This window comes from Pantherophis guttatus, chromosome 8, assembly GCF_059756535.1.
Source record: "Pantherophis guttatus breed Tessera chromosome 8, ASM5975653v1, whole genome shotgun sequence".
Taxonomy (NCBI): Eukaryota; Metazoa; Chordata; class Lepidosauria; order Squamata; family Colubridae; genus Pantherophis; species Pantherophis guttatus.
This window is the reverse complement of record NC_142070.1, coordinates 18,479,549-18,495,814: the sequence shown is the minus strand read 5'-3', so window position 1 is coordinate 18,495,814 and position 16,266 is coordinate 18,479,549. Positions and strand designations below refer to the sequence as shown.

General features: G+C 38.1%; 1 protein-coding gene across 4 annotated transcripts in view; it reads left to right on the top strand.

The window, feature by feature from the left end:
- Positions 1–16,266, top strand: part of UNC5C (unc-5 netrin receptor C) — a 377,791-nt gene that overhangs the window by 322,909 nt on the left and 38,616 nt on the right. For all 4 annotated transcript variants that reach the window (XM_034440510.3, XM_034440509.3, XM_034440508.3 and 1 more), the window contains 4 exons: positions 346–537; positions 3,838–4,182; positions 7,041–7,128; positions 15,831–15,999. In XM_034440510.3, the coding sequence (XP_034296401.1) occupies positions 346–537; positions 3,838–4,182; positions 7,041–7,128; positions 15,831–15,999 (794 nt within the window). The remainder of the gene's footprint in view (positions 1–345; positions 538–3,837; positions 4,183–7,040; positions 7,129–15,830; positions 16,000–16,266) is intronic.

Sequence of the window (16,266 nt, the reverse complement as noted above, 5' to 3'; positions counted from 1 at the left end):
CAAAAGGAAATATAGCCTCTTTTATTAACAGGTGCCCCACTGAATAAATTAGCACTGCAAAGAGTGCTAAATGGCTCTTTTGATTAAATTTGCCTTGACAGTCTAGTTACAAACAATGTGTTATTTTCCTTGCTTCCAAGACAAAAAAAAAAAAGTAAGAAAACAGTTATGACTAAAGCCTCGAATGTTTTTTCCTCCTTCCAAAATCATGTGGCAGAGCATTCGATTTCAAATTAACTTGCAAAACTATAATAAACACCTATAAGAGCTGATAGAAGTATGTGGGACAATTAATATGTTCTAGCTTTGTGTCCCAATTTTTTTTTTCTTTCCTGCCCCCCCTAGCTGCTCCTGATTCGGATGATGTCGCTCTCTACGTCGGTATTGTGATAGCCGTGATTGTGTGCTTGGCTATTTCGGTAACTGTTGCATTATTCATCTACCGGAAGAACCATCGAGACTTCGAGTCAGATATTATAGATTCCTCAGCACTAAATGGTGGATTTCAGCCTGTAAATATAAAAGCTGCAAGACAAGGTTTGTTTCCAGTCACTATTAACAAAATTTAAACAAAAGCTGAAAGACAGGGTTCGTTTGTTTGTTTCCAGTCACTATTAACAAAATTTAGAGATATGCCATAAAACAGATTTCTCTAACTAAATACCCTGTAGATAAATTTATCTACAAAACTTAATCTATAAGAACTAATGTAATTTGGCCCTCTTCTGCATCCTCCTTTTGTTAAAAAAAATCATTACCTATCTTTTCCTCTTATCCAATCTAAATTGTAAGTTCTTTAGTCATTTAGGACATTAAATGACTTTAGGACATTTCATTAATTAAATATCCTGTATAGGATTCTAAGAAAAAATAATTTGGGTGGTGAAATGCAGCCCCTTCCAGCTTTCTTTCCCTTTTCTATTTAACCTTGCAGTGCCAAGATAACTTCCATTAGTTTGGTCTGTAGATTTATTTGTGATAAGTTTATTTACTAGAGAACTATATGAGAGAATCTGTGGTTGGCCATTTTTCAGGATTTGTTTTTGGGAATAAATTTGTTCCATGAAGATCTGCATTACCCATGGAATTCAGCCATGCAAGGATTACCTTTTTCTATGCTGTAGAAGAAAAAAAAGATAAATAATTTGAACAATAAGAAATGCCAAATGAATAAGAAAACTATAAAACATCCAAAACATTTTGATTCTTTTGAATTTCCCTCAGAAGCTTGGAATGTTCTGATAATCTCCTATATACAATACTAAATAAGAAAGAATCTGTTTAATTTTCTCACTTCTTCCAGTTCTTCCAATTTATTCTATTATCACTGCTGCCACTTCGCATTTCCTTCTTCTGTGTGGGAAAAGTCCCATCCCATGTCTATTAAAAGAAACTTTTTAGAAGATGGGAAATAAAAATTAAAAAATGACCCGAATTTGCTCCTTGTGAATTTTAATAGGAGGAAAGCAATATAATTAAATCGTTCCAAGTTGTGGCAGCTACATGGTAGTCATGTGCTTTCCAATAATTCATAGCCTTAAAAAACTCGTTTTGGGGAGGAAAATAACATAGAATCTATTTCCTGACATGCTTCTGCTCTCCTTCAAAAATTCATTATGGTTCTGCAGTGTATTTTGTCATGAAAGTCTGACCTGTAAATAGGTACTTCAACCCCAAAATGAAACTTTCCAAAAGGCCTGGAACATTTTCCAACACTAGTTTCAAGACCAGAATGCTTTGAATGGCCAACCTGAAGTTGGGAGCATTCCATGATTAAATGTTTACTGGCCTATGGCCTATATGATACCTGTTTATTTTTTCTCTCATCCTTTCTGGCTTCATTCTCTCCACAACTGGTTTCTATGGGTTTTGTTGCAGCAGCTTTTTTGTCATTCTGCCTTACTCTCTATTGAGTCCTTTACTTAGCAGGGAAATCAATGCAATCTACTGTCAGTTGCCACCTCATGTTTGCCTGTGCCTCGCAGTCTTGCAATGACAGTCTGCCATGAACTTTAAGGAGGGTAGATGGGAGGGGGAAAGTGAAAGTAACTTCTGTATCTCCTCAAGATGCTGCTTCAAGGTCACCTGGCTGGGAGAAGAAGGCAGCTACATATCAACCTATGCTTGAAGTGACCGTTCTGAAAACATCTTGCTTAAACCTGATTGGTTATGGGAGAGTCAATTAAGGGAGAGAAAAGTTGAATTTAGGGATTTTGGCATGCCATTCTCAGTTCTGGATATCCTTTACTGCAATACGCTTGACTTCTAATAAACTATACCTTTCTCAACAAATGGAATCAAGGATCGTTTCTAATTAGAGGTTTAAGCTGTGACATCTAGAGGCAGGTGTGACATCTAGCTTGTAAGGACACTTCAGATCACATCTACTGCAGATAAACACAATAGACTGACTGGAAGGGACAGATTGTGGGCCCCATCAGATTTCAGCTTTATGAACTTTTGAAGAAAGGAACCTTCATATCATAGAACTTCAATTCTGCCTACTTCTAAAACACGTATAGCCTGACAACTATCTTTTATATAAAGAAGCAAAAGAGAACTTGATCCTGAACTTAGGTTGCTCTTGTATTGATTGCATTAGTTGGAAAACCTTTCTACTCTCAGTTTGCTTCCCAAGTTCTTGAAATCTTCTAGAATCCATTCTCAGGAGACCCCTGCTGCTAAAATACAAGTGAACTCTTAGTCCTGTAGCAATTTTTAGCCCACAGATGTAAGCATGCTAAAATTTAAAGCCCCCAAGTACTCTGCCAGATAGGTAATAATTTGTGCTTGTCAGACTAATGAGTACTATAACAGGATGCTTTCTATATTGTATGGTATAATGTTGACAAGGTTGTCCTCCATCTTGATTAAACTTCTACAAAGTATTTTCCACTTTTCAAAGAGTCAGGATATAGCACTTTTCACATCTTTTCTCAGCCCTATCAGCCTCCTGGGGATTTCTTTTCATTGGCTAGATCTTAAACCTTTACAATCTCCTACATCTGTTTCCTGCCATGCTGACATTGCAGTAGCTTTCTTGTCTCTTCCCAACATTTCTGTCAATTTTGTTGTTCACTTTGCTAGTCTACAATTGCTGTGCAAAGTCAAAAGTCATGCTGCCAAAGCTTTTGCTTCCCTTTCTGCAAAAAGTCTTACTTTGGGACATCTCCAGAAGTGCAGGTTGATATAATGCATCTATGAGAAATCATTGTTTAGAAGTAGTTCAAATATTTAAGCTGCTTCTGTTACATAGCCCCGTTCCCTTCCATCCTATCTTAGGAACAATTAATCATGTTCTTCACCCATAAGCAGATATCATCAAGTCCTTACCTGTAAAGGTGAATCTTCATATGTGAAATGCCTTAGTATGACTGCCTACATTACCACTCACATAATTTTAGCATGCAGCAGCTTAATATTTTCAAACATTTTCGGATTTCAAGTTCCGCATACCTCAGTCATGATTTAGTGAAGCCTTTCCTGACTACCGTGTTTCCCCAAAAATAAGACCCTGCCTTATATTTTTTTGAACCCTGAAATAAGCGCTTGGCCTTATTGCCATGTGCTCAAAAGCCCGATTGGGCTTATTATCAGGGGATGTCTTATTTTGGGGGAAAACAGGGTAATAGAAATTACCTTTAATTTGTAGTTTATGAGCACCTTATTTTTTTTTAACAGAATATGTTCAAAGTTGCCCTAGAAGGCCAGGTTGAATATGGAACTCTGAGGGTTTTATTCATATCAAATCCAGAGAGGGCCTGTTGGGAATGCTGTTGTTGTTAAGGCCATAGCTTCTTGATTTTAACGGTGCTTTTTTTTCTCTCTTTAAAACAGATCTCCTTGCTGTTCCTCCTGACCTTACGTCTGCAGCAGCTATGTATAGAGGCCCGGTCTATGCCTTGCATGACGTCTCTGATAAAATTCCAATGACCAACTCTCCAATCCTGGATCCACTGCCCAACTTGAAGATCAAAGTTTACAATAATTCGGGTGCAGTCACACCCCAGGATGAGCTGTCCGATTTTTCATCCAAACTCTCTCCACAGATTACTCAATCCCTACTGGATAATGAAGCATTAAACATTAAAAACCAGAGCCTCGCGCGGCAAACAGATCCATCGTGCACTGCTTTTGGGACCTTCAATTCTCTTGGAGGTCATCTGATTGTACCTAATTCAGGTAAATTATTATTTACAGCCATTTAAATAACATTTCTCACGTAGTTCCAGAGTTATCGGAGGTTGGTTTTTTTTCCCCCTCTAGCAAAGGTTTGGGTCATTATAGAAAGCTGTATCTTACATTTAAATCAGAGAAATATTTTTCTCCCATTAGATTTTACTTGGCTATTATACATATTCTTCTCACTAACTTCTAACTTCTTCTGAAGGAGAAAAATGCAGAACTCTGAGTTGTTGCCATCAGATAGAGACCTTCTACTGTCAACTTATTTGAAGTAGGATGCTCAACCCTTTGGCTTTTTTTTTCTTTCATGTATCACAATTAAAAAAAAGAGGGACGAGGGAGAAAACCTTGAAGGTTTTTATGTCACTTGACATAAAAAGAACAAACTAATTATAAGAAAGAAATCCGTTCCAAATTTCAGTTTGTTTCCTCCAGCTCAGTAAGAAGGCAGGTGTTTATAATGCAATAGTTCTTTCTCTCTGCATTTGCAACCTCAGAATTTTTTTTATTTATATATTTAAAGATAAATGAACTCTTTGGCGGTCAAATGGGTGGGGGAACAATAAAAAAGAAGATCCATTGTGCAATTAAATTAATTATCTTCCACAATTATAATGACCATTTGCAGGTATTCCAATAAACTTATTTGTGTGTGAAGTTCCATCTCCTCATAAGAAGAGATGTTATGACACAGAACAATGTAGCAATAGCACTTTGACTTACCGTTCCTTTCGGAGTATAAGATACACTTCCCCCCCCCCTAAAAGACGGTGGAAATGTTGGTGCGTCTTATACACCGAATACAGCCATTTTTGGCCTCCCAAAGCCCCACCCCGCGTGTCCCTTTTTTGCAAAAACGGGCCCGTTTTTCACAAAAATAGGGCACACAGAGGCTTTGGGAGGCCTGCAGAGTGCTCCTGGGGGCTGGGGAGGGCAAAAACGCACCAATTTTTGTGGCACCCGTTTTTGGCCTCCCAAACCCCCCATATATTGCATTTTTGCATATATTGCATTTTTGCCCTCCTCAGCCCCCAGGAGCACTCTGCAGGCTTTCCAAAGCCTCTGCGCACCCCGTTTTTGTGAAAAACCGGACACACAGAGGGTTTGAGAGGCCTACAGAGTGCTCCAGGGTGCCGGGGAGAGCAAAAACCTTTTTTTTCCTTGATTATCTTTTTGAAATCTTGGTGCGTCTTATACACCGGTGCATCTTATAGTCTGAAAAATATGGTATATCTCTAAGCAGGTGTACAGAGTCAGCATATTGCCCCCAACAATCTGGGTCCTCATTTTACCAACCTCAGAATAATGGAAAGCTGAGTCAACCTTGAGCCGGTTAGGATCGAAGGAATCAAAGTCCTGGCAATGTGAATTAGTCTGCAACATTGCATTCTAACCACTGCATCACCACAGCTCTTAGTTGGACTGAAGTTCTTACCAGACTTTGGGAGGCACTGGGGACCTTCCCATACAGGAGGGATTTTAGAAAGGGAAGGTGGGGAATATTCAATGTATTATAATCATTGTTAATTAATGTGCTTATTTAGCTTCTGAGGCCACATCATAGTCTGTATATACAAAGCATAGCAGGGCAAGACCAACAGGCCAGGGTGACGTTAAAGGAGTTTGTTGGTGTCAGAATCTGGATGGTCATGAGGACAGGACTTAACCACTAGCAAACTCTTTGCCTATTTATCCCTCTGTCTTGGAGCTTGCAAACATTCTCATAAGCATATATTGATCAGGGTCAAAGGGATAACGCATCATTTTCCTCTCATCACACAGATGCTCTTCTTACCATGTAGAATATCTGAAATGGAAGGATACCAATGGAAACGTGATTGGTTCCTGAACTGACAAGAATGTTCACCAAGGGAAACTTTAGGATCCCTAAATGTCTATGGAGATTCTGAGTCATCCAGGTCATGGTTGTCCCGAAGGTGCTTTTTCAAAAGGCAGCTGAACTTTGTTTTTCCTGGAAGACATTTCTCTTCTCATCCAAGAAACTTCTTCAGTTGCAAAAACTGAATGAACTGAAAACTGAAAAAGCTTCTTAGATGAGAAGCGAAACATCTTCAAGGAAATCCAGTTGCCTTTTGAAAAAGCAGTTTTGGTACATTTAGCATCCCAACCACACCTGTCTAAAGTCTTCCTCTCAGAGGAGAAGATCCGGTAAGGATTCTAAAACTAGTTGAGAGATTTTAACAGTACCTTTAATTTTGCAGCTGCTGAATCTTAAAATGATTACAATTTAATTGCATTTTGATAGCATACTTTTACAGGCTGTGTTTTTAAGTTGTAATCCAATAAATAGTCCAAGCTGCTGGCAATACAAAAACGTTAACAAAGATTCCCCATTCTTCATAACAAAACTTACATTAGTTCATCCAAATGGTGAATAATGACCAAATAACACTGATATCCTCAGGAACATGAAAGAGACTCCTGTTGTTTCACGAGCAATGTTTCGTTGCCCTTTTTTCCCAGGTTTCATTAAATAAGAATTGCCAAGAACAATGATCCCATTACCACTGTTTGGAATAGTAAATGCAACTCTTGGTTTTCCCCTCTTCATTTTTACAATCTAAGCAGCAGAGCAACCATCTGCTCATTTCTTAAATAAAACAAAAGCCGTTTCAGACTCCTAGAATGCATAAAGCAAACACTGTGGCACCACCAAGTCAGAAAACTACATCTATTAAGATGGCTGCAAAAATCCCAGTTGTGTTTCAAGAGTATGGGTAAAATTCTGTCAATCTCCAAGAAAACCCCACATATTATTCAAAAGGTCAGACTGTCTCCCCCCTTCTCTTTCATTTGCTTCAGCTTTTTTTTTTTTTTGTCATCTTGTTCTATAGGAGTAAGTTTGCTGATTCCTGCGGGGGCGATTCCTCAGGGGAGAGTCTATGAAATGTATGTGACGGTTCACCGAAAGGAGAACATGAGGTAAAAGAGATTCTGCTGTTTGCATTTGCTTGAGTGCTTGCTGAAGGGAGGAGGCTGTTTGTGCTGATCAGCATATCTGCTTGGATTGAGGCAAGCCTGAAGAGATGCTGAGGCCGTAAAACGGTTTGTGAACAAACTGAGAAGCCTTGCTGAGGAAATGATGTCTCTTCTCTATGGTCTGAGACAGGAGCAAGCGATGAGATCTTTCACCCTAGCTGGGTTTTTTTTTTAATTTGTCAAATTTAGATACCACCCCTCTCACTCACAGTGTGATTCTAGATAACAGGTGTCAAACTCAAGGCCCGGGGACCGGATCTGGCCCGCAAGGTGCTTAGAACTGACCCTGGAAACAGCAAACGACAGTGCCTCTGCCGGCAAAAATGGAGGTCGGGAGGGCCACGTGCAGAGGGTTGCAGGAGGCCGTCGCAGCTGAAAACGGAGCTCAGGAGCCTGTTTTTGCTGGCAGAGTGCTCCCTGACATGAGTGACGTCGAGCTGGCCATGCCCACTTTGGCCATGCCCCCCCCCCGGCCCCCCGAGGTCAAACACAATCCTGATGCGCTCCTCAATGAAATTGAGTTTGACACCCCTGTTCTAGACTATTAATTGAACAGCTTGAGTAGTTAATAGCTGTTTGGGAGCGGTATCAAAATAAGGAAGGAAAGTCGCAACTGTAAGGGTACCGTTCCCAAGGCAGAGGAAAGTGTGGATGGTTTTCTCGATCATGCAAACTTTATATTCTGCATCTTATTCCCTTACATACAGGTTGTCCTTAGTTAATGACAGTAATTGGCACTGACATTTCTATCACTCTGTCATAAGTTTGTAAAGCATAATGTCATGTGACCACATTGCTTAGTGACAGCACTTCTGGCATTCCTCATTCCCGTCATTAAGCAAGGAATTCAGACTGTTAAAGAAGTTAAAGGAACCAGCAGCAGCGTGTGGCAGCAGCGAAAAAAGACAAAGCAATCCTAAATTGCATTAACACAGGGATTGAATCAAGGTCATGTGATGTACTAATATCGCTCTATAAAGCCACACCTAGACTACTGCATCGAGTTTTGGTCACCACACTATAAAAAGATGTAGAGGATCTAGAAATAGCGCAGAGAAGAGCAACCAAATATGATTAGGAGCTGGAGGCTAAAACATGAAGAACGGCTGCAAGAACTGGGCATAACTAGTCAACTGAAGAGAAGGACAAGGGGTGACATGATATTTGAGGGGCTGTTACAGAGAGGAGGGGGACAACCTATTTTCCAAAGCATAGGAAGGCAAAACAGGAAACAATAGATGGAACCTGGTCAAGGAGAGATTCAACCTAAAAATAAGAATAAATTTTCTGACGTGAGAACAATCAACCAATGGAACAGCTTTCCTTCAGAAGTTGTGGGAGCTTCATCACTGGAAGCTTTCAAGAAGGACTGGACAGCCACTTGTCAGAAGTGGTATAGGGTCCCCTACTTGAGCAGGGGGCTGCACTAGATAACCTACAAGGTCCCTTCCAACTGTGTTATTCTGAGCATCTGAAATGAGAGGGCATGAATGTAAACATTGAATGGAGTGTCGAGAGGCTCACAACAGGCAAAGGAATGGTTGCTGCCAGAGAGGAGGGGATGCAGGGTAACCCACAAGCTGCATCATGACTACAGCAGAGCCAGGGGTGACTGCTGTCAGGTGAGGAAGACTGGAGTGGCTGCTGCCAGAAGGACTTTTGACTTTCCTGGCTAACTTCCCCATTGACTTTACTTGTGGGAAGATGGGCATAGAAGATTGCAAAGAGCAATCACATGACTGTACAATGCTGCCACCATCATAAGTGTGAGCCAGATCGCAATTATGTGACCATGGGGATGCATGGACCACAGTACTGTAATTTAGAACAATTGCTGAACAAGTGTTCATTGAACTAGAACTACTGAAGGTGATGTGTATTTTGCACACTTCTTTTCCGTTTTAGAACAGTGGGTCCAAAAAGCCCTGCATTCTGATCTGATCATTTCAGCTTTCTCTGACTTTCTCCAGTGACAGCCTGTTCTGTTCTCAGCTGCAGCTAGACTCACTTCTATAATCTGATAATCTGTTCTCTATCCCTAAACTAATTGCTTCAGAAAATTAATTATAAGAGAAATATATCACTTATATTTTAGAAACAGGGAATTATAACAAAGGTCTGACTGTGTGACTATTTGCCAGTTATTTCATAAAGTACTACCTATTCCCTCCATCTTCATAAGCCTAATTTCCAATGCAGGTCAAATTTTAAATAAATGCTGTCCCTATATCTGTTGCAGGAAGGTAGAATCTAGCCCAATTTTATTCAGTCAACATGTAATACAGGGGTGAAATCTACTTACCTTCCTTACCGGTTCAGAAGCGCACATGCCACGCCTGCGCGCATCACATGCACACACAGACTTTCTGCACATGCGCAAAACCTTCTGCGCATGTGCAGAAGGTAAAAAACACCTGGAGGTAAAACCAGGAAGAAATGACACCTGGGCAGGTGGGCGGAGCTTTGCTCCGCCATCGCTACCGGATCCCCGAACCACCGGCCAAGATCGCTACCGGACCGGGCGATCCGGTCCAATCCGGGAGCATTTCACCCCTGATCTAATAGGTCATCACAGCTACAATTTCTTCACACTCAGCCCACCTCAAATGTACCTTGACACAAATACACTGTTGATTGCCTATGGTACACATTTGGCCCTGTGCTTTTCCCCTCTGCTTTTGTAGTGACGTATTAAATAAAAACACCCGTTTTGTTTTAAGAAACAAACATTAGCCTTTCAAATGGAAATCACAACTATAATGTTATTGTCTCTTTAAAAAAGGGTATAGTAGAGTTGCAAAAGAGCAATCAGAGCATCAGGGGCTTAAATAACTCTCCTAGATGGGAAGATGAAAATGTTCGATTTTTTTTTCCCTTGGATGTAGGATAGTAAGAAGAGATATTTAATCAGAATAGAGCTGAAAAAGACCTTGGAAGTCTTATAGTTCAACCCACTACTCAAGCAGGAGGCCCTATACCATTTCAGACAGGTTGCTGTCCAGTCTTTTCTTAAAAACCTGCAGTAATGAAGCACCCACAATTTCTGAAGGCAAGCTGTTCCACTGGTTAATTGTCCTCACTGTTAGGAAGTTTCTTCTTAATTCCAGGTTGCTTCTCTCCTTGATTAGTTCCCATCCATTGTTTCTTGTCTTGCCTTCTGGTGCTTTGGAAAATAGGTTGATCCACTCTTCTTTGTGGCAGCCTCTCAAATACTGGAATACTGCTATCATGTCTCCCCTAGTCCTTCTTTTCTCTAGACTAGCCAAACCCAATTCCTGCAATCATTCTTCATTTTTTTTTTGGCTCCAGGCTTCTAATCATCTTAGTTGCTCTTCTTTGCACTTTTTCCAAAGTAGGAACATATAGTGTGAGCTGAAAGGGAAATGTTTTTATCTTTGAAAATATTGAACTCAGGGCAATGTATTGAAACTAAATGCAAAATAATTCAGGAATAACGCAACAAGTTCTTTGTCCTAATTTTTTTTACAGTTTATGCTGAGATTAAAAATAAGGTGTTATAACATGTAGGTTTTTGTTTTGTTCTTTTTTGTCTTGTCCTTATTTAGTGTTGTTCATTTTTCATTTTCATTTTGAGTTACTGTATTGTACTGATGTTTTAAATGGACCACATACGCAAGATGGGAGGTCATATAAATGTAATAACATAAATATAAACAATAAAAATGTAGTTAAATATGGAATTTGCTGCCAAATGGTATGATGATAATCAATTTAGAAGGTTTTAAAAAGGGACTACACAGATTCATGGGAAATTAAGCTCTCTTAATAATGAATTCTACATTATTAGTAGAAGGGAATGACATATAAATTTAGGGGCATTAGCTGGATTGGGGAATTTTTAAAAAAGGAGATTTGGGAAAGACAAGGAATAACACTCTCAAAAGCATTGATAGTTTAGAATTTCACTATGTACAGTCTGATAATGAATATATGTCAACGTGGAAAGAACATTACATGTAATAGCTCATTAGGCTAAATCTTCAGGACTGGATTGTAAAATGTATTTACATTATTTCATGAAATGTATGTGTTCCCCCCTGACACTACATAATCTTGTTTTGCTGTTCTCAAAAGATAGTTTTGAGACAAGAATAATTTTGCAAGTTCAGTGCGACATCTCTGGTATCATCCTATCTTGTATAAGTATAATAATTTTCCTGAAAGATTATCTGAAATATGTTTAGGTTTATGTGTTTTCTGAGTGCATTTTTGGCAATAGTAGATTAGATGGACCCAGAAAGCTTTTCTTGTGTTATGAACAATGTTAACAGTATGTACTTTCTTGGCCAAAATTACGTTGAGTGTCAATTTATGGAAGTCTCACGTAGATGACTAATGTCAGATAAATAAAGTTTTGTCCTAATTATCAAGAACACATAACAACAGTTTCTATTATAATATCTTCACATTTCTTTTTTTAGTTCTTATGTAACATGGATTTTGCTATTACAGGTGCAATTTGTTTTGGGTTTTTTTTTGCCACCTACAATAATCTGGCATTGTTCTTTCAAATGAATATTTGTTATAATAAAAAAAATAATAAAAATTAAAAAGTACTGAATCTAGCATATGGCATTTCTGGGCAAAATAAAGAAGTACAAATGTAGGATTGGTGGAGGCTGCCCAAAACATTTTTGATCATGCCAATTTGGAGAAGACAATACATCTGTATAAACATTTGCATGAAGCAAAACTTCAGTGAAATACCAAAAAGTTAAAAAAATTGCAAAGTACTCAACATGTCTGGAAGGATAACCGTCTTGCTTCTCCTTATTCATCTCAATTCTTCCACTCTATATTCTTTTTCCCCCCTTTAAATTCTGTGTTAATCAAAGTATAGTATTTTATTCCAGCAAACCGAATAATTGGCACAATAACACAGAGGACACAATTGAAATAATGAAATCTGTATGTCACTCAGAATTATATATACTATAAACTTCTGCAAGCATACTAATTGCCAGCATGGCTTCCCCTGAGGAGAACCCAATATTGTAATTTAGATTAGAGAGAATCATTAATAGCGTTCTCAGAAATCATAACTACAGACACCAGGTTCCTTGGGAAAAGTCCTAATAACTGTTTACTGAGTTTGATTTTCATAGATGAATGCTTAATATAGTAATGATGCCCTCTAGGATAAATACATAGAAAAAAAAAAGAGATTCCTACCAAGTTTCAAGAGATGTAACATAGGTAATTGTAGTACATAAGTGAATGTCATCTTAAGTTGTACATGACATTCACCACATATTTCTGAGGAACCAACAGCAGATCACTATAAATCGTTCCCTGCCCATTAAAAATTTATTCTGGTTTATGCTCTTCAAATGAAGCAATGTCATTGCTGGAGTTCACAGCTGTTATTTCTTAAACTATTTTCAATGCATTCTAATGAGAATAGTAAACACCGCCCAAAACTTTGTGGAATGAATAACCTAAGTCATTAGTCTATGAAAATGGGAAGTGGGGGGTCATTAAAAATCTTGAAGGGGTTCAATAATAACAGTTCATGGGTATTTTTAATACACTTTTCAATTACACTGAAGATGCACTTTGTGACATTTCCCGATACTAACTGCATTTGTAACATAATCCTAGATTTTAGCCTGCAAACAAGAACTAGCCTAGAATAACAGAAGATATTTTACGTTTTGTCTTCTCAATCTACTGTTTTGACCATTCTTAAATCTGTGTTGCAAAATATGACTAATGTGGTATCAACAGCATTGCAATATTTAAATGGCTTACTTAGTTCTACTGTGTTCTGTGTCTGGTAATGAATATTTATCTATACAGAAACAACAACGTTTAATGGCGCATTATGGCTAAATATGTTCATGAATTAAGTTCATTTCTCCCTCCCTCCCTCTCTCTCTCTCTCTCTCTCTCTCTCTCTCTCTCTCTTCCTCCCTCCCTCTCCCTCTCCCTCTCCCTCCCTCCCTCTCCCTCTCTCCCACCCCTCCTCTCTCTCCTCTTTCTCTCTCTTACATACAGATATATACACACACAACTGGACTACAGTGCCACTCAGAGAGAGAGATTTCAGTCAGTTTCATGAGCACTATTCAGTATTTGGGATATTTACCATAGGAAATTCGCAAGAATCTGCAGGCAACGTTGTTCAAAAGATAGAGACTTTTGTAGAGCAGAACTGTCTGCAAGAGTAAAACTGTTGAGGGTATCTCAGTACATGCATTGGTTACCACATGAGCCAGAACCATTGTCAGGGTTCTTCCTAATGAAGAAGTCTATGTAGTTTTTCTCTTGTGTGTATTTGTATCGAATACCCAAGTCTTTTCTGCAGTTAACATCATTTGAGTAGTGTTGGCTGGGGGCAAGAAGGGAAGAGTTATAAATATATCTGAATAAGGCCATAAAATATACCTGAGCGGCACTGTAGTTCCAGTTGTCATTCATATGTCACAGTGACACTTTATGGGTTCGGCAACATACAGATCAATCAGTCAGTCAGTCAATCAAAATATGCCTCTATAGAGCGCAATACAGAACATCGACACAAAAACCTGTATTAGCAGAAATCTCCCAGCTCATATCTTCTACTTGATTCCTCTTGATAGTCCTCCAACCAAGGCCTACATTCCAATTAGTGATTGTGGATTATTTTTTAAGAAACTGAAACCTGAATTCTAGTTTGATTCTGCCCCTCCCCCCCCATAATCGCCCCCAGCTTCTTATTTCTGGCTTGTGTAGAGGGACAAACAAGGAATCACAGGTTACACCTAATGCTAAACAAACTGCAGGCAGATTTCCTATCTGGGTTAGCTAGTCCTACTGACAGCATGAGCGATCAGCTGAGTAATCAAGCAGTATGCCTCCGCATAATTTTAGCATGAGGATGAGCATTAGATTGGATTTTATGATTAGTGGCAGCCTCGTATTACTGTTTCTGGCTCAAACTGAGGGTTTCAATAAGGAAAATATTTGCATTATTGCTAGGGTGAATTTTTGCATGAAGAATTTGTAGGAATCCGCATAATGTTATGCTTTGTTTCAGGAAGCAAAAGTATAAATCCTGTATTATAAAGCAGATTAATCTTGAAGAACGAAAAAAAGTTGATGAAAGAAGATGTTGTATGTACAATAAAATGATTAGGCCCAGAGTATGGAATGCTTTGGGTGAATATGAGTTTTAAATTTGGCTGCTAATATGATAAGAGTCATTTAAAGGCAAAGCTTAGCTAGGAATGAAAATGCTTAAGAAATGGTTCAGCACAAAGAAAGAGTAAGACAAGGATTTGTCATGTCTCCTTGCTTTATGATGTATTTTGGTCAATATATAAGCAATTGCTCTTGTGACATTAGAGATGTGTTGGCTGCAAAAATAAATGTACATGTACTTTTCCATGTAGCATTTGCTATTTTGTGGACTGACAATCTGAATGATTTGCAATGAATATTCGATAGAATGTTCATAAATTGTAGCAAGGAGTGTGAATCTGAAAATTAATCTGTCAAAGAACAAACATAGTTGTTCTTTGGAGTGTTGTGTTTGACAGAAAATCAAGTGATTTTATAGTTACATGTGTCTGTATGTGTGTGCGCGCATGCACAGGTGCATTATAGAAATGGGAGAAATTAGAGCAAGGAAATGTATTGATATACTTTGGTAAAATGTTTACGAAGTATGGGAAAATAAAAGAAAGCCTTCTAAAATGGACAAATACTATTGGAAAGATAATAATGGATCGCTAATAATCATTGCATTCTAGATTTAATATAGAGCTGGTTACCAGTAATAGTTTGAGATGTTTGGCCATCTATAGAGACAAAGAATAAATTGCAAAACTAATATATAAGAAAGAGTGAATGTGTTGGGAGAAAGGGGAAAAAAACTTAAAAATTATGATTTGATGAGTTATAACACCACTTCTTATTTTTATTTTTAATTTCAGCATAAACTGTAAAAAAAATTGTAAAAACACCAAAACATCAGTACAATAGAGTAACTCAAAATGAAAATGAAAAATGAACAACACTAAACAAGGACAAGACAAAAAAGAACAAGACAAAAATCTATGTGTTATAACACCTTATTTTTATTTTTAATCTCAGCATAAACTGTAAAACAAATTAGGACAAATTTTATTTTGTGTTGTGTTTTGTGTTGAGGTATTTTTGAATTATTCTGCATTTAGTTTCAATAGATTGTCCTGAGTCCAACGTTTCCCTTTCAGCTCACACTATATGTTCTTATATTATCCTCAAGGAACAAGATGGTACATGAATTCTTTTATCTATGTGGTGGAAGTAATGTCATTTACAAGGATACATAAATAAAATACAGAGGAATTACTATTTCAAATTACTATAGAATGTGTAGCAGCTTACTCGTTAATTAGTTTTTTCATCAATATTTATCATAGATATTGCCTGCCATAATTTGAGAGTTATTTTCCCCCTGTTTTTTCTGATTTTCTTTCTTATTCTTTTGCAGATTTTAAGCACAAATAACTGTTAATACATTATCGTTTAAATGATAAATAATGCCAAACTTCACTTTGATATCAATTCAGGGATAAACAATAACAGGGTTTAAAATGAATCCATTTCAATGATACCCGATGAATATATCTTTTCTTCTTCCTTTGTAATCCATTCAGGCCACCAGTAGAAGATTGTCAAACCCTTTTGACCCCTGTAGTGAGTTGTGGGCCTCCAGGAGCATTACTAACTCGGCCTATCATTCTAACAATGCACCACTGTGCAGAACCAAACACCGAAGACTGGAAAATTCAGTTGAAGAACCAAGCAGCCCAGGGACAATGGGAGGTGAGGTTCTTGCCCTTTACCGGCATGGTTCACATTGTCTGATCAAATATCCATTAAAATATATTTTCCTGAAACGTATGTATCGTTGCCAGTTTTTAATCATTTCATTCACATTTCCCAACTGAGCGTTGGGACTGCAATTTCCATGGAGTGTTTTGAGTTGTAATACTTGCATCTTGGCAGGATACAGTACTATATTAAGGGAAGAGCTATGAATTCCGAAGGATAGTAGATAGTATATTGTGTTATTCCTGATACTAAAATCAT